We start from the raw sequence: 18,984 nt of genomic DNA, 5'->3' as shown, positions 1-18,984 counted from the left end.
ATATTAAAAATAAAAATAAAAAATGTAGTACTTTTCTCTTTAAAATGAGGGGGATGTTCTTTGCTTGGAAATGGATCTTTAAAGTAGGCTTCACCATGTAATGTTAGAACCATCTATTATTTGCACATATATTCAATTCTAATTTTATAGGAGTGTTTATCTTTTCTCCTAGTTGTGACTATGTTTCCCAATAAGATAAGGCCTAGTCCTCTATGTTGAATGAGCAATTTTTTAATTTAAGTATCTCTCTCACTTTTTAGTTTAGAATAGACTAGGTTTCTTCCATTAACATGATTTAGTGTAATGCTTTCCCATAATCCAAAGCAAAATCAAGTTGAAACCCATTCGGAGAATCATGCTTATGGTCTCCGAGTTGCACATCTATAAGCAAAGTTAAGAGGAATCATCCAAAAGGATATAACTCGGTTTCCCACTAAGATAGGGATTGATCCTCTTGCCTAATGAGCAATCATTTAATTTACATTTGCATGATTGTCCACTCTAAAGATAAATTTTGTTTTTTTATTTGGATTAATACTGTTCCTCTTGTCTCGATATTAAATGTCTACTCTAAATGGAGTAACAATTTTGAAAACCACCCTCTTGTCTCGATATTAAATGTCTACTCTAAATGGAGTAACAATTTTGAAAACCAACAGTGTGGTACCAACATCTTTGATTGTAGACAACTAAATTTCACCTCATCTAAAATAATTAATTAATTTCAATAATTAATTAGTGCCATTCACAATTCACTCCACTGATTAAGTTCATTTTGGTAACATTATTTAAATTAATAAAATAAATCTATTTCCATTTCAAATCAAAAGTATTTTGTGTAATTCAGAATTAGAGTTTAATATGGCTTTGACTCTCTTGCAGTTGGTTTTAGATCTATCATCCAATCGTAAGGAAGATAGGAGACATGCTATAATTCCATGTCGGAACAATGATGAAGAGTGAATGATCTAAACAGATTTGAGATTTTCATTTTATAATGATGGATGATTAGTGCAAAAGCATTGCCAGGATCTTTTTAAATCAAGGCTTTCTTTTATTTACAATTTCATGGTTTGCTCGTGTTTTGCTTACTATTAGCAGTCAAAACAAAGATTCGCATAGTTGGCATATGTGATTATTCTTGCATTCAATTTCGCAAAGAGGAGAGGATTGGGCCTTTTGAAGATGTACTGCTGCCAGGGCTTTTGGGGCTTGCTAGATTGAACTAATTTGTCGTTGCCTCTTCTTTTGAAAATGTTTTTTTTAATGACACTCAGATGATTAAGAATGTCTGCAGAACTTTGACATACAATACAGTTGTCCACCATTAGAATCTTGTGGAAGACAAGATATATGGCGACATTTCAAAGATGACACTTCCAAAATCGTCTTAGGGAAGCCAAGGTTCTTGAAGCACAATTTTGGCTATAAAAGTCTAAGGTAAGCATTTTGCTTTCAATAAACATGTCGATGCCTTGCTTATTGAAGTCCCTGCTCAAATGTCAGCTTTTTCTTTTATAAGGAGAAGTCTTGTCATTGTGTTCCAATAGAATACTATCTTGATCATTGATGTGATGAAAGATTTATTTCTTCGGAAAAGAAACAATCTACCAGACTATCTCACATGTATGGCTATAGTATCTTGCGTCAGAACCAAAGATCAATTTACGCAACACCAATAGCATAAAAGCTCAGCATATACATAACGCCAAATTTCCTGCTAACTTAAACCATTCTCCAATTAAGAGTGGAGAAGCAACATCTCAAACAACTTTTGAAAAAATAACTAAAACCATTGTTTTAAACTGTTAACTTTTACTATACTTCATTTCCACACTAAAACCTATCCCTAAAATGGCTTTGCCTTACAAGTTGCCTTCAACGAGCACTGCTTGTTTCAATTATATCCTGCTGGTGTTGATTATTTTTTGTATTTAGCATAATCTGTGTCACTTCATGAGACCCAGCAATTGGTATATCCGTCATTGACATAACATTTTTTGAAGCAGATAGCCTAAACGATGCATCTTGAGTGTCTGATTCTGCATTTGTTTCTGCAACAGATGTTAAATAGCCCGGATTAGAGAAGCTGTTGCTTTTGCAGACTCCAGCAGATGAATTACGCAGATAACAAGAACGGTGTCTATCCAAGCTGCCGATACTCTGTGTTCTTAAAATCTTCAATTTCCGAGCATATGTGTCCTCAGGCTTGATGATATCTTTAGCATAAATTGCATCTGACAAGCATGTAAAGGAGCGTGATTTACCATTATAGAATTCAGAAAGTCCCCTCCTGAAACAACCAGTATCGAATGAATGTCATTCAAACTACAAGAAACATAAGGTTCAATCAAATTTCATCTGTGTCAAAGACGTTAAAATAAGTTAAAAAGGAACAAAGAACATCCATTCAAGAGAGAAATTTATTTCCAGTATGAACAGAAGTTAAAGAGGAAAAGTAAATTCCAGCAACGAAAAGTAATTCTCACTTCCAATGAGATAAACAATTTTCTGACCATAGCTAGGCAGATATACCAAGAACCTAAAATGGAAGAAGGCTGAAAAGTAAATTCCAGCAACGAAAAGTAATTCTCACTTCCAATGAGATAAACAACTTTCTGACCATAGCTAAGCAGATATACCAAGAACCTAAAATGGAAGAAGGCTGAAAAGTAAATTCCAGCAACGAAAAGTAATTCTCACTTCCAATGAGATAAACAACTTTCTGACCATAGCTAAGCAGATATACCAAGAACCTAAAATGGAAGAAGGCTGAAGCAGAGCAACGAAACAAACAAGACAATATATTATATAAATTGGGAAGAAAAAACCAATATATGATTTTAAAGAAATTATAACTATTTTATCAGTTTTTTTCTAAAAGAGAAGAAATATTATCATCAGCAAATAGCTTCAATATGCACACTTGTTTCTCAAATAGTTATTCAGGTAAAAGGCAGTTCAAAGTTAAAGCATATCACAACATGGCGAGATACAAGAAAAACATCAGTGCAGTGAGTAATAACTAATAAGTCTTAATAGACGTCTTTTGTGACCTTTTTAACTATTTTTGTTACAGCCAAACTTTACCTACAGGTAGGCCAAAAGTCTGGTAAACACGTCACAATATCAATCTCCACACAAATAACTGTTAAAATTTAGAGGTAAAAAAATGTGATGGATAAATTTTAAGGTTGCTTCGCAAAGATTGTTGTATCAAAGAAACCCCATTTCATTAACTGTATTCCCAGGAAAGACTTGCTTCTATAGAATATCTGCTTGAGGAGTAGGCTCATTTCTTGAGTTTTTTTATTTCTTTGAACTTGTTCTTGTTTTTTTCTTTGAAACGAATCAACATTATCTACTTCAATAAACCTGATCTGGAATTATTATCAATTTTTCTAAAATACAAGGTCTCAAATGCATCTCCAGTTTTCCTTCTTCACGCATGAAATGAGATTAGATTTTGGGCATTGGCATAATCTTGCTCTTCTTCAACAGTTTTTATGTCTTTGAATGTAAACCAAATTAGTTGCTGTGAGTCTTTTACCTGCGTATAAAATTTCTTGATGCTTACAATAACATTCTCCCAAGTGTATTCATGTAAGATGGTCCATTGGCAAAGTCCAAACTGGAAGATAATACTCTGAATTGTGGGAACCTAATGTTTTGTAGAAAAAAAAAACAGTTCACACCACTAACATGGAAATTGACATAACTCTGTTTATATCCCAAGGTCATCCTTGACAGACAATCTCCCACACTCACTCAGATTCTCACAAGATGGATTAATATGACAACAGAGTCATGCAAGTCTGCCTCATCCGATCTCATTGCAAGCTGTCTATACCCTCCCTCTATTTATAAGAAATAGATGAAGACTCAGGTAGGCAATTAACCAATCAGATGAATTCACATTGATGGATAATTGTAACCTTGATTAGGGAATGGATGAGGATGATCCATCACATAAGTGGATAAGGACAATCCATGACCTCAAACTTGGGATTGTAGGAGATAAAATAAAAAAGCACAACAAACCCAAGCTACCTTAAATTGCTGAATGGCCAAGTTAATCATACACAACTTGGTATGGAATGTTTACACTAGCATCCTCCCTTAAGATTAACTTGGGAAATGAAGAAAAGAGAAAGAACTAAAGATCATCCTCTTTCCATCACAACTTCCTTCAACACTACCATGGATCAAAGACAGACATACTTGGTTGTTGAAAGCGGCTTCTTGAAGATGTCCGCAACTTGATCCTCTATGCAACCATGCTGAAGAGATCACACAATCCTGAAGTAATTTTTTAATGAAGTGCATATGAAGCTCATTCAGTTTGGCAAACTGGAGCTCCACTAGATTGTGCAATGTGAATAGCACTCGAGTTGTCACAAAAGTAGTGGGCTGCTCCAGAATGTTGAACTCAGTCAAAATCTGGTGCATCCAAAGATCCTCTTAGCATGCACTGGATGCTCCTTGCTATAATTCCTAGGGGGTAGATAGTGCAATAGAATGTTGCTTCTGACTTGACCAAGTCAGAGGAGTAGAGCCAAGACGATAGGTGTAGCAAAAAGTGGACTAGTAACCAACACCATATGCCCAATAAGAGTCTGTATAACCCATTAACTGTGTTCAGTTCTCTAAAGTAATACTCACTGCCATTGAAAATTGTGCCCTAGATATACCAAAGAATACAATTTGCTGCTAAAGGTGTGGAATACTTGGTTGACAATATGACTCCAAACTGAAAGAGAGTTGAAGATAGCTTATGTCATGCATCTAAATGTGTTTAAGAAGGTCCAAAGCATACTTAGGTGATTGATACTCACCCAAGTCTTAGATTGACAACTTGAATACCAAGAAAGTCATGAAAAACCCAATTTCGTCATCTCAAATTTGTCCATGAGCCTTGACTTCACATCCTTAATCAATGATGATCAAATCATCGAAATAACAAACAAGTATAAGGAGTTCATAATCGAACAAGTATAAGAAAAAGATGCCAAAGGAGATGAAGGGAAAGAAAAAGATATTGGCTTGCAGATTGAGTGTTCCCCATCTAGAATATCCTTCCTATTTAGTATTTCATGGGTACTCAGATAAAAAGACAATAGGCCTCAACATCCTTGCAACGGTCCACAAAAATGTATGATTGGTTCATCTCCATTACCCTTGCAATTTTCGTCATTTTCGTCTTGATTGCCAAAACACTCACAACTTGGACACATCATGATTTTCTTCCTCCAAGCTTCTTCTAATTTCATGTTTTTGCACTGCTCGTTGGTGAGTGTGGTGCTAGATTTAATCCATACAATTGATGGCCTCAGCTCAAAATTGTAACATCATCTTCTTTGCACGAGTCATGCAATTTACCATTTTTTTCAATGTGATTATTCTTATATAACACAATTCTATTGAACCGTGTAAAGAATTGTAAGATGCTGCATCTACATCTAAAATGCAAAATTTGGTGAACTGATTGTCCATATACTCACCTTGATTATCCTTGATTATCTATCCTAAGCATTAAATCAAAATTTCTGATTTATTCACAATAAAGGCCTTCAAGTCAACTAAGTCAACAAAGATTTCATTTTTGTACTCTAAACAACATACCTAAATTTGCCTAAAGAAGTCCTCAATAAAAGTGATCACATGCTGAAATCTTGAAAATGCTACCGTAAGAAAAAACATCAGGTTGATATAAACTTATACTAGTTCAAGTGGATCCTTGGCTCTCCAAGCCCTACTTTTCTCAAACTTGTCTCTGTGATGCCTTACCAATAACACAAACTTGACAAACTCCTCCTTTGGAAGAATCTTTAGGAAGATTGATGACTGTGTTATAAACGTAGTTGAAAAACTTGGACTGGCAATGACTCAGCCAGCCCAAAATTTTAAAAAACTCAAGACTCGCCAAAAAACTCAGGAAAAAATCGGCAGTAACTCGAGAAATTTATCAAACATTTGAAAATATATAATTTCTTATAATATTCTTAAAAAACACACATGTATGCCAAATTGTTACATTAGTGAGAATAAGTTATTAACTATAATACTTTAAAAGATATTAATATTAACTGTTATATTAATATTATACTAAGTCTAAATATTAATACATATTATTGTTATATTAATTTTTATAACAATATCTAAAAATTAACATTATAATAATCAATGCATGCCCTTAATATTAATTGTAATATTAACTTGTTATTACATATATGTAACACGTTAATATTAAGGGTTAAGGCGATTGTTAAGTCTAAATGTTGTACTAATCACCTTATATTAACATGCAATTAATACAACAGTGTGGCTTACATGGTATTATAAAACCCTTGATCACTCAATGTGTGCCCTTTCTTAATCACTTGTGTGTGCCAAACAAAGGCCGGAATGCATCTGAATCAATGTTTCTTTTTTAACACTAAAATCATCGACTTACCAGAAATGTAGAAAACTTTGTGTGAGGTTTGGAAAAACCCTCACGAGCCCTTTTACTATCACGTTGAGCCCTTTTTTCATTTTCGCGTCGACACATAATGTCTTTGTCATGGCTTGGAATGACCAAAAATGGGTAAAAAAATTAAGTTTTTCGGATATTTAATATTTTTTCCTTTTAAGTGGCAATTTTTATGACGTTATTCTACGATTTTCCGCAACTTTAACCTCGAAGAATCACCGTGAATTTTAGAATAACTCTGACATAAGTTATTTGGCAAGTGACTCGCAGTCAAAAATGGCGCACGAGTACTCGCAAGTCTGCAAAAGAATCGCAGAGTTTTTCAACTATGGTTCTAAATGCTCAATTGCTGCAAGTAGCAAAAGTTGAAATGCCCAAACTGCTCGTGCCATAATTTTCTCAATTCATCAATGTTGATGTGTGTTTTATGACACTTCGAACACAGAATAAAGTATTGAATACTCTATCCTCTCTTGAACAAAATCTTCTCAAATGCTGAACTATGTGATCACTTGAGATGACTCCAAGGTTTGTACTATTAGGTCTTGACGTGTGGATAGTCTTAATGGTTAGATGTGATATTGCTGGGTTTGACGTGATATTGTTGGGTACACAAAGGGACTTACGTTGAATATGAATGTTGCTGGAATATGAAGACTTAACTTGGAAAACAAATAGCAAAAGGAATTAAGGATTGAGAAAGTAATCTAATTCCAAGGTCAATGATAACAATGGATGATGTTTGGATGGACGCATTCCTTAAACTAAGCTTTGCTTTGCCATGCTAGGAACAACTTAACAAAACTAGTGCAATCTTCTAAGGATGATAAAGGTTTTTATATCATGAACATCCATTCAAATACCCAAATATGGCGCAACTTGAACATATATTCACAATTGAACTTAGCACAATAACAAGGTTCAGGCTAACTTTGCATTGTAGCTTACAATCAGCAAACCACAAAAAGTATGAACCGAGCAATTATCAACATCCACACACTTCTCCATCATAATCAATGAACTTCAACTAAAACTTGAGAAGTAACAAAAAACCATACAACATGTAGACATTACACATAGAAATCCACCATGCTTCAATGAAGATCGTGTATTAAAGTCAACAAGTCTTGGCAACAATTCCTTCTTTCCTCCTCCTACTCTACTCTACTTGCTATCTAATTGCTATCTATCCACTATTATCTATTAAACCCTTTACAAATGAAAAGGCCAGGCATTTTTATAGAGATGTCTTGTTACAATGAAGGGCCAGGATTGATTCTCAAATCAACGGCCAAGATCTAACAATAAAACCCTAATTAGGGTTTGTTACAACAAACTCCTACCTAGCCAATGAGATAATTACAATATGATGGACACATGTCCATCCTTGAATATGAACCAATGAAATATGAGGTTAGTTATCTTGAAGTTTGCGCATACATAGGGTGAGTCAGGTACATTGCATCTAGATGAATCCTCTAATTGGTTGGAATGATGGTTGGATGCCACCTTAGCTTACTCCGTAGACCTGATACTCATCACAAGTATTGATGCTTTGGGCAATATTTCTTGATGCTCAACATTATCCATGCCCGATGTGATGAAGATGGGGCATATTCCAAATCGTATCATCTAAGTGATCAAGTCTTCTAATTTTGATTAACTCTTCTGAAACTATCTCCTTGATCCTCTTACACAATTTCACCTCCTAACTTGGAAATTCCCTCTTGGTGTGCTTCACCTTTCATACATCTTGAAGCTCTTGTCTTGGATTACTTGCTTGTTATACTGGCAATAATTCTTGGTTTTTTGAAGGAAATTCAAGATTGTAATAAGGTATTTCCTTATGTCAACTCTCCTCCATGTTGTTGTATCTTTGTTGCCTCCTTGTGCGATAAAGCTTTCAACCTTGATATTGTTGTAGGGCCTTTTGTGCTTGCTTGGACTCAACCTCTTCATGTTGTAGTTACCTTTCATTCACTGCCTTCACTCTCTTGCATGTCTAGACCTTTGATGCTCCTGTTGAAGTCGTAGAATCTCCATAACGTGGTTGCACTATTGCTGTGATGTTCATCTCTTTCGTTTAACTAGAACTTTGTGAAATGCTCTCCTCATGTAGTCGCCCTCCTTGGTATCCTTATGCTTGCTGGTCAAGTCCTCCTCTTGAAGTTGCATGATGATGCCGGTCTTGCAATCCTCCTTTTGCTCCTTCAAGATGTTGTTTACAATCTGCCTTATCATCTTCTCTCATCTGCAAAACAAACAAAGACAGTATCAAACACACGTGATATAAACAAATTTCATAAACCCTTAATTTGATATACACATCTAAGTGATGGTAAAATGATGATTTGATCTCTAATTTTTCATGACTGATTTTGATATCTGATTTTTATTTCTGATTTCTATCCCTAATAGGGTTTTCCCTCTAGATCTCATATGTTGCAAGTGCCAATCATACATCCTTTGCCCCTTATGTTCCAACTTGACCCTATTCTGAGTCTGATTTTGATGCTCCCTCCAAGCTGAGCACATCCTACACCTACCTCTGCACAAAGGCAGAGTCCATTCTACACACCTAGTTGCACAAATGAGGCGCATTGTGCATGTACATCTGCATTATGTGCCTCAGGTCCAGACTTGGAAAAATTCCTGATTTGTTCTTCTTGTTTCACGCCTAATTTTGCCATGTTGCAAGGCTAGATTCCGAGTTTAGATGCTCGATTTAGGTCTCAGTATGAATTTCATCTCTAAGTATGATCCTCCATGCTTGTGTGCATAGTGCAATAACCCTTGCACAAAGATGTGGGGAGAGCGCACCCTGAAGTTGTACTTGCACAGCCTTGGGCACATAGTGCACATGAGGATGCACAATGCCCTATAGACTTATCCTTAGGCAAAAATTTTGAAAAAAAATGTCATTAGATCCCATATCACTTGGACCAATTCTGTCATTTGATTGCACTTAGGGTAGTTCTTGAATCACTTGATCATGCTTGGATTGTTACAACTTTGAACACAAAATACCTACTCACTTGCACAATTAGAGTGCATTGTGCATGAGTGCTTGCACTATGCACCATGGCTTCATGCTTAGCAAAATTTCAAAACATTGTCATTGAGTTTGGTATCCCTTGGATTATTATGTTATCTTGGAAGCAATCAAGGCAGGTACTAGATCACCTGAGCAAGTTTTGGGGTCTTGAAGTTTGGGTACTGTTGTGACCTAATCACACATTACCCCATCCCAGATAGGGACCCCCCTAACTTTTAGGCCCTTTTGGTCGTTTGGCTTTCGTTTTTGTGTGTGTCAGTGGCAATCTCTTCAATCTCTCCGCGTTACGGATGTTTGGGAGTCAGTTAGGGTTAATCTGCTTCTCTGTCAAGCAAATTTTGTGAGGTCTAGGGCCTGTTTTGTCCTTTTTCTAGGGTTTTGCCTTTTGTCCTAGATTTTAGGGGTTCCTGTTAGGGTTTCGAGAAAACTAAGCATATGATTGGAATCAGGACCCTTTGAGGGACATCCCAGTGAAATTTGAGCCCAAACGGAGCAACTTTCTATTTTTAGAAAGTCCCTACTTTTTAGGGATTTTTCTGAGTCCCAGAATGTCGCCATTTTGCCAAAAATCAAACTTACTATTTTTAGTAATTTCTATTTTTAGTAAATTTCTATTTTTAGTAAGTCATCTTGCGTTTTGTCTTGGGCTCTAACTCTGACATTTTGGAAAGTTTCTATTTCGGGAAAGTCTATTTGTGGCAGGATCAGGCTAGCAAACAACGGAGAATCAACATGCACAATCACTTCTAAATCTGGAAAGTTGAAAGCAGACAGACAGGGGTCTAAAATGGCTAAATGTGAAGAATCATCCCTGAAGTGGAAGGTCAAAATATTCTAAGTCTGGAAGCCATTCACAAGTGCAAAATTCCATGTGTCCATGGACATGGCCAAAATGCGCCCAGTCAGGGCTGGGGCGCTAAAACCAAAAATGAATTCACAAGTGGAAAAATCCACCTCTCCATGGACATGTTGAAAATGCGCCCAAGTCAAGGCTGGGGCGCCAAAACCAGAAATGCATTCACAAGAGGAAAATTCCACCTCTCCATGGACACCTCCAAAATGCGCCCAGGTTAGGGCTGGGGTGCTGAATTGAGAAATGCATTCACAAGTGGAAAATTCCACCTCTCCATGGACATCTCCAAAATGCACCCAGGTCAGGGCTGGGGCGCCAAAATGAGAAATGCATTCACAAGTGGAAAATTCCACCTCTCCATGGACATCTCCAAAATGCGCCCAAGTCAGAGCTGGGGCACCAAAACCAGAAATGCATTCACAAGTGGAAAATTCCACCTCTCCATGGACATGTTGAAAATGCGCCCAGGTCTGGGCTGGGGCGCTGAATTGAGAAAGCCATTCATAGAAGGAAAATTCATGAATCCTTGGTGTGGTAAAAAAAATTTCACTCAAGCAAAAAATTTGAAATTTTGCCTAAGGCACGAAATCCAAGGAGTCAAGGAGGAATAAAAAGCAGAATTCCCCTAGGGCAAATTTTCACTTATGCTATTTTTAGACATCAAATCCCAACCAAATATGGAAATTTTTTATAGATTCAGAATCAGGACGAAATTCCCCATCCAATGAACCTGACTCCTAAAAATTAGGAAGATCCCTAAAAAATAGGGATGTGAAGAAGAGGCATGAAAATTCCTTCTAAAGCAGGAAATGGCAATTTGGAGTGGAATCGAGCAAATCCTAAGAAAGATCCTTCGGAATTGGAAAGAATGAAATCAATGAGTTGGCAGGAGGAATCTTCCAAGTATGACGCATGACTTGGAGCATTTAAGGAAAGTTCTAAATTTGAACTCACACGCATGAGAAATTGCCTTGCATGGCATAGTAATTAAGGAAAGTATGACGCGCCATAAATGCAATTACTAATTTGATGCCTCTTGGGAATTTTATATAAGTTGGGAAAAACATTTCATTTTTCACGTGCAAGATTCGGGAAAGAAAGAGTAAAGAAGCAAAGAGTTTTCATACTTAGTCTCTATTTTCATCATCTCGAAGTATTCACAAGATGGCGGAACCTAGCAAGGCGGCTACTATCTCCAGGCAGGCATTGATCAAAGCAAAGATGAAAGGTTTTCTTCCCCATTCTCGGTTGAATTCAAGATGGGAAGAGATCAGCGATACCAACTTCGGCACGTTCAACTGGGCTGCATTTAAGATAAGAAAGTTCGGAACTGCAGGACACAATCCATCTCCGACAGCTGTCAAAATTGTGAGAAGTGGAATAGTTGCAGCAGCTGGCTTTCTGTTGTGCGAATCGCACACCCATCCCCGTCTTGGACAGGGACCCCCAGTTTGTGCCTTTCTGTCCTGATCCTGAAATTTGGCTAAGTCTGGAATTCCCTGATCCTGAAATTTGGCTAACTCTGAAAACTGAGGAAACCTCCAAAAACTAGAATTTGCAATATAACTCCTGGAGGGCCGAAACCACTCTCAAACATCCTGAAAGTATATATGGAATATAACTTAAAGTATAAGTGACATTTCCATTGACATTTCCATTTCCATATGTCTTTCTCCTACATTTCCATTGACATTTCCATTTCCATATGTCTTTCTCCTTTCTTATACTTAAATGTTATATTCCATTAAATGATCCTCCGGGGAGATCTGGGCAAACTTGCCCAAGTGCCCAAGCTCGCACTTCTTGAGGAAACGTTTAAAATCGCCCAAAATGCCTAATTTCGGACCCTGGGGCCAAAATGTGAAAAAGTTCAAAAGTTCCGAAAATGCCCCAGAGGTCCGAAAATCACTTAAGTTGTCCAATTTCGGACCCTGGGCCAAAAAGTGAAAAATTTGATAAAACTGGCAGGAGGTCCGAAAAAGTGAAATGTTGCAAACGTGCCTTTAGGTCCGAATTTCACTTAAAGCACCAATTTCGGACCCTAGGGCCGAAATTCGAAGTTTCTTCTAAATTTCCAAACGCGTTTTTACGTTCGAAAAGTGAAAACGCGATTTTGCGAAATATGTTACAAGGTCCGAAAACCACTTAAGCGCCCTCATTTTCGGACCCTCCGAGGTAAATGGAAAGTGCGTCGAGTTTAGGAAACACAAAAAAAAAAACGCGTTTTAGATCCGAAATTTACCAAAAGCGCTTCAAGCCCCGAAAATCGTTTAAAGTGTCCATTTTCGGACCATGGGGCGAAATCGAAAAAAAAGTATGAAGGTGCGAAATCCTACAAAGCTCCTCCAGATCCGAAGTTTGCCTTGGACACCCATTTTCGGACCCCAGCCCCGAAATTTTAAAACTCAGAAATTTGTAAAACGCCTTCAAACTCCAATTTTGTAAACATGTTTAGGTCCGAAGTTCACTTATTTTGCAAAAGGTGGTTTAGCTCCGAAAATGAGAGTTCACCAAAAACGTGAAGTCCCATTTTTGGACCCTAGGGGCGAAATGTTTGAAAATCGCGATTTGCGAAATATATGTAAGCTCCGAAATTTGCAAAAGGATGGCAAGGTCCAAAATTCGCCTTAAGTTCTCAGACTTCGGAGCCATGAGCCAAAAGTGAAAGGTTTTGAAAATTCAAAAGTTCAAATGCTCCAAATTTGCAAAAACGCCAAAGGGTCCAAAATTTTTTGCAAATTTCAAAAGGTGCCCTCCGTTCTCCGAAATTTACCAGAAAAGCATGAGAGTTAGAGTTTTAAAATTTGCAGAAGTTCTCCAAACCTCCAGAATCGTGCCATAAACCCATTTAAAACGTCCAAGACTCCAAAGGTAAAATACGCAGAAATAAAAAACCAAGGATCAGATTTCACAATCGAAGAGAAAGAGAAGCATTTTCAAGATACATCCCGCAAAGAGCTTCTCAAGCCAGACATCGTAACTAAATTTAATGTTTGTTAAAATTAAATTATTTAATTTTTTCAAATTAATTTAATGAAATGAAGTTGGTTGATCGCAGGACGTCATCGAAGAACCAGGAGAAAGACCTGAAAATGCAAATCAAGGAAGGATCGCAATTCAAGGCCAGGCGCTGAAGATTGAAAAAGAAAGATACAGGAGCGCAAGAGCAACCGAGCATTGGAACCCGTGTCGTTGAACATAGATGAAGTCCATTGGCGAAATTGGAGGCAAAAAGCAAAAGAACACTCTGAATGCTGCAAGTTTATGCATTCTCAAAGAAGCACACAGCTGGATTTAAGTCCAGAAATTCAGTTTTAAGGCTGAAATTGCTTTATTGTAAAACTGCCTATGGGTCCCGTGCAAGATATTTTTGTGGATAACTATTCCCAACCACCAAGAAGATTGGATAGACCTGAATTAAAGCCAAATAGTGGCAGGTAGTTGAGATAGTTGCTGGTTGGATAACTGAGAATTAATTAGGCATGGGTCAAGGCTGCCAGCTTCTGGAAGACAGATCAGGGCCCTTGGATGCAGTCCATCCTGGCCTCTGATTCAAAATTGTAATATCTATAAAAGGCAGAGGCCTTTCTTCTGTAAAGGGTTAGATTGTTAGAGATTGTTAGAGATTGAGAGATTGTTAGAAAGGGTTAGAAATTGCTAGATAGTTAGATTTTAGAGTTAGAATAGGTTAGATCTTAGCAATAGCATAGAGATGCTGCAGGAATTGTTGTAATAGGCAGTTGAGATCAATATATGAACATTGATTCGGTGTTTATTGTCTTGTTTTCATCCTGTTTGCATGGTTCCTTTCAGCATTTTAGATAGATCTTTCTATTTTGGGTGTGCAGGTATTTGATAGATTCAGGCTCATACCACTGAGGATATGTTGATTGTGTATCCTTTTGTGTGGTTAACCTGAGCCTTCGATTGTGCTTAGTTCAATTGCAGGTGTCCGTCCGAGCTGCGCCAGAATTGGGTGCTTAGCCGTGCGTCTCCAATCTGAAAATCTTCCAAGTTCCTTTGAAGATTGCATCGTTCCTGCAAGGTTGTGAGCCATTCTGGCCAAGCAGGAATTGGTTATGTTGAATCTGTCTACCCGCATACCCGTGTTGTTAGTTTTAGATCTCCTAAACCTTTCCTTTTTAACTTTATTGCGTAATTCGAGAATCACAACAGACTAGCTTGTTGCAAATCGTAAGTCCCCCTTGTGTTTCCAGCATAAACACATCAAGCCACTAAGAGATCCCCCAGTCAAGACCTGACAAAAGAAACCTTGAGGTAGTCTCCTTTGATCAAACTTAGAAAACAGCATTAGAGACTTCCTTATCTCAAGAGAGAGTAGGATAATCAGTCGGCTATTCTATTCTGCGTTGGCCGTATGAAGTTTGCAGCAATGCGATTTCAGACACATCAACACTTTCCTCCTGCCATTCAATGCCCAGATCTAGTCTTGGAATGTGCAGCACATTACCATCTGGAGCGGAAGACAATCTCAATGCCAAACGGCAAGTTACTAGCAACATTGATTCCAGAGGCAATTGGTGAAGCCTTCGGAATCCCTTCACATTACTCTATGACGTACAGGACCAGCAGCGGAGCTCAAGCAGTCTATGAAGCAGGCCCCGCCAGATGTGCTGATTTGATCAACAAGCAGTGGTTGTTGAAGCCTAGAGTACACGTTTCCAAGATGCCCAAAACTCTCACAATCTTTGAGATCAAGCAGGAGTATGTGGACATGATAAAGATGTTGAGCAGAGTAATGGGATGCTCACACTCGGTGAACTTCGAGCCTTGGATGTTCTTCTACATAGGCGAGATCATGAATTCAAATACACTGATCGACTGGGCTAGATTGATCAACCACTACTTGCATTAACAATTGAAGAACCTACAGGAGAAAAGATCTCAGTCCTTTACCATGAGTTCCTACCTATTCTATATGCTTGCACGAAGGGGAGGATTCGATGGGCTGCCAGCAAGAGGAATCATGGGCTGCGAGCCAGCTCAGCTGAACGTGCATGAATCTTATCATCAGCTACATCTCCACAACATGAATTCTTACAAGTTGGCGAATGACACCTTTACCATGTACCTGACATGACTTATGCAAAATAAGTTGCACATGAGGTTGTCTCCACAGGCAAGTGCTTTGGTCCAGAAATATGGCGCCATGTTCCTGCAGTTCCCCAAGTTCACCTACGTCAGGACGCAGGGCTTCTCCATCCAGTCTTACAATTCGCCCAGGTATCCATCAGATAAGCTTATATTGCTCGAGCTAATGAGGCAGTTGACTGCCTACGATCAGTTGCACAAGAAGAAGAAGAAGCAATCTATTGAATTTCCGATTGTCTTGGGAGATTTCATGGAGATATGCCCAGGATTGGAGGCCGCTGAAAGTGCAGTAGGCAAATTAGCGTTCTATCGCCTACCATTTTACACTTCCAGGGCCCAATATGATCCTTACAGCCAGATTAGGAAGGTTGTCGGTGTCAAATTCATACATAGATTTCACTTGGAGGATTACTGAGCAGGTGTCGAGGATGACTTTGAGGTCCGGAGAAGAATGCACTCCAGACTGCCCCTCGACACCATCAAAATAAGTGAGATTCATCAGGTACCAGACCAGGTGAAGGAAGACTCAGATTTGATGCAACCCGAATTTGGGAGGATTTAGGATCAACCTATCCTATTGCCAGATTGGTCAGAGCCTGAGGTAGATGATTTGAACATTTTGGCTAGGCCAGTGCTAAAATTCACTAAGCACTGGATTGACAGGCAGACAAGAAAGTTGGTGGAAAACCATGTCCATTTGACATACCAGCTGATGGGAAATCTGGATTCTCACAGTGAACAACTGAAGGCTCTTCGCAGGGTCAGGCAGGAAGAGAGGCCCAGATGGACAAAGGAAAGAGTGCCCCAAAGAGGCCAAGGGTAACAAAGATGAAGGATATCCAACAGGAAATCCCGCACGAGGTTCAACAGCAGGCCCAGCAAGAGGAACCCCCACAAAAGAGAACGAGGACAGGAAGGGAGCATTCACCAGTCAGCTCCTCGAGCGTACAAGAAGTAGAGATGTTCCTACATCCCACAGGCCCACTTCCAGGGAACGTTCCAGCACCTGACATACTTACTATCAATGCTTCACAGGGTCGCCATCAGCCAAGAGGTCAGAGGCAAGAAAGTTTCCCACACCTGGAAGAAGCTCGCCAAGATAATTTTGTAGAGACTATGCTTGGCGAAATGGAAGAAGAATCTCAAGAACGGGAGCATGCAGAGGATTACAGCCATTCCATCCCCACGCCAGATTGGTTGGTAGGCAGATTGGGAAATGAGGCAGAAGGAGGGACCAATCCTGCTCAGGAATTAGAAGAATTATTGAAGAGGATGGATCAGCCGCCGGAAAGGAAGGCCCCCCAGAAGTTCTCCAAGGTAGTCAGGGAAGAATTTGGTGCCCGGACCTTGCACATTGCTGAACCTGTAGTGGATAAGGATAGGAGTGAGATTAGACAGGAAGATTACGTCATTACACAGGTGTATCTTGGCCATGCTTCCACCGGTCAAGTAATGGGAGATTTCGACGATTCTTCCTTTGCCATGAAGGAGAAATTGTTGAAGTCAAAGGCAAAATGTAAGCGGCTGAAGGAGGAAAACAGATTTCTATGCGAATACGTCAGGGGTTTCAAAAGGCCCCTCAGTGAAGCAGGTCCTTCATCCACTCCCCCTCCCTTCCTTCCCAAGGAAGTAATTGATGATGCAAAACTTACAAAGGCAATGGCACAGAATTCCCAAGAATGGGTAGAAGATGTTTATGCTAAGGCAGGGAAATTTGTAGAAGATCTAGCTCAGCTCCATTCGAGGTTCGTGGCCCTCCTAAGTAGATTGGAAACGGCGGAAGGACTATGGGAAGATGTTGATGTCTACCAAGATTTAACCATTTCCCGACTCAGGGCTCTGACAAAGACTCCAAGGCAAACACTAGTATACAGGAAAGTGATCCAAGAGAATGAAGCCTATGACTTTCCCCGATGGTTCTACACCATCTGTTTAGGGAAGAACACCCTTGATAAATTCAGCATTGATTCCGTCACCTTGAAGGAGTCTATCAGAGGGATACAGGAAAAAATCCTCAGTGCCATGGAAGCTTTATTTTCAAGGAAACTCAGTGACGGAGGAATAACGGTGAATTCCTTGAAATCCCAGTTGCATGATTTCTTCTTCGTCGGTTCGTTTCCTAAAGAACACCTTGCAAATGTTTCTTCATTCTACGATATGATGAAGAAAACACAGGAAGCCATGGCAGATTGGGAAGGTTTCTTTTCCAGAAGCGAAGAGGAGATTGGCTTGATGGAATTCAACATCGAGAATGTGCCAAGTATCTCCATCGGAGAACTAGAGACCGTCATCGGTAGGTTCATCGCATACGCCATTAATGAAAGAGATAATGGTCGTCCATTTTTGGACGAAAGTCTTTTGATTGAATAGTGATGGCGTATTTATGGTTGAAGGAACATTGACTAGGCGTGGGACCCGTCAACGCATGCCACCACAGGATAAGGAATCTTCTTGCATGTTGTCCTCTCATTATGGTTTTATGACGGATTCTTCTTGCATGTCGCCGTCGCTTGGTGAGTGATGGGCATTTATGACCACGTCAGTTACATTCCAGGCATGATCATCATCATGGGCGCTATTCTAGGCCCTTTTAAATTTATTGTAAGTGGGCGTAATGGGTTATTTAATGCGGATTCCCACTTTGTTGCACCTTGAGTGGGGAATCTTTAGGGCAAACCCTAATTAGGGTTTTGCATGTAATCGTGGCTTGAGGCCTATATAAGGGGGTGACCCACTCATTTGTAATCAGGAGAGACTATCGTCAGAGATTGTTGCTAAGAGTTTTTGAGGCAAACACTTAATACATTGTTCAATTGTTGGTGTGTTCTTGTGCTGTTTTGGAACTCGCATGGTCTCGTTCTCTTCATAAATTAGATTTGTTTTCATGCTATTAGACGAACTGGATTTGATAGGATCGCTTGTCGCCAAATTCGTGCTCATACTTTTGGTGTGCAGTTGATTGTTGCATACCGTGCAAAGTTAGTCTGAGCCTCGTTATATGTGTATGTTCAGCTTCGATTGTTAGAAGCGATTGTTCGATTTGATGGTTTCTTTTGATGATTTGAAAATCTTTAACACACCCTCTAAAGATTGCACCGCCTTCATGTAGTTGTGCTTTGCTGGCAAAACGAAGCGCGGTTGCATTTTGCACAAGTTATCCCGTCTCCTTGTTCCTAGGATTAGATTGCCTTTAGTTTAATTCCCCTCTGCCCTATTCCTATTTACTTTCTGCATATTTCAAAATCTAAAAAAAATCTAAAACTTAGAGCTTCATTGCAAATCATCTGTATCAATAAATTCTTGAGCTTGCATAAATTTCTTCGACATACGTAAGGCCCCTTGGATTACCAGCAATCACATCAGCCGACTGAGTCACGTCCGTAGCATAAAGGAACCTTGGAGTCGATTGTTTGACCTTCCTGCAAATATCAACATTCAATCGTACTTTGATCAAGAGAGAGTGAAGTGACCGTTGGGCAACTTTATTCTGTG

The 18,984-nt window shown here is 39.0% G+C and overlaps 1 protein-coding gene across 1 annotated transcript in view; it reads right to left on the bottom strand.

Annotated features, from left to right (window-relative positions):
* Positions 1-1,226: 1,226 nt before the first annotated feature.
* Positions 1,227-18,984, bottom strand: part of LOC131038321 (uncharacterized) — a 68,176-nt gene continuing 50,418 nt past the window's right edge. The window contains exon 2 of the mRNA XM_057970706.2: positions 1,227-2,293. Within this exon, the coding sequence (XP_057826689.1) occupies positions 1,879-2,293 (415 nt within the window). The 3' untranslated portion in view covers positions 1,227-1,878. The remainder of the gene's footprint in view (positions 2,294-18,984) is intronic.

The sequence above is a fragment of the Cryptomeria japonica genome, chromosome 9 (genome assembly GCF_030272615.1).
Source record: "Cryptomeria japonica chromosome 9, Sugi_1.0, whole genome shotgun sequence".
NCBI classification, from domain to species: Eukaryota; Viridiplantae; Streptophyta; class Pinopsida; order Cupressales; family Cupressaceae; genus Cryptomeria; species Cryptomeria japonica.
This window is presented reverse-complemented; position numbering and strand designations above follow the sequence as displayed.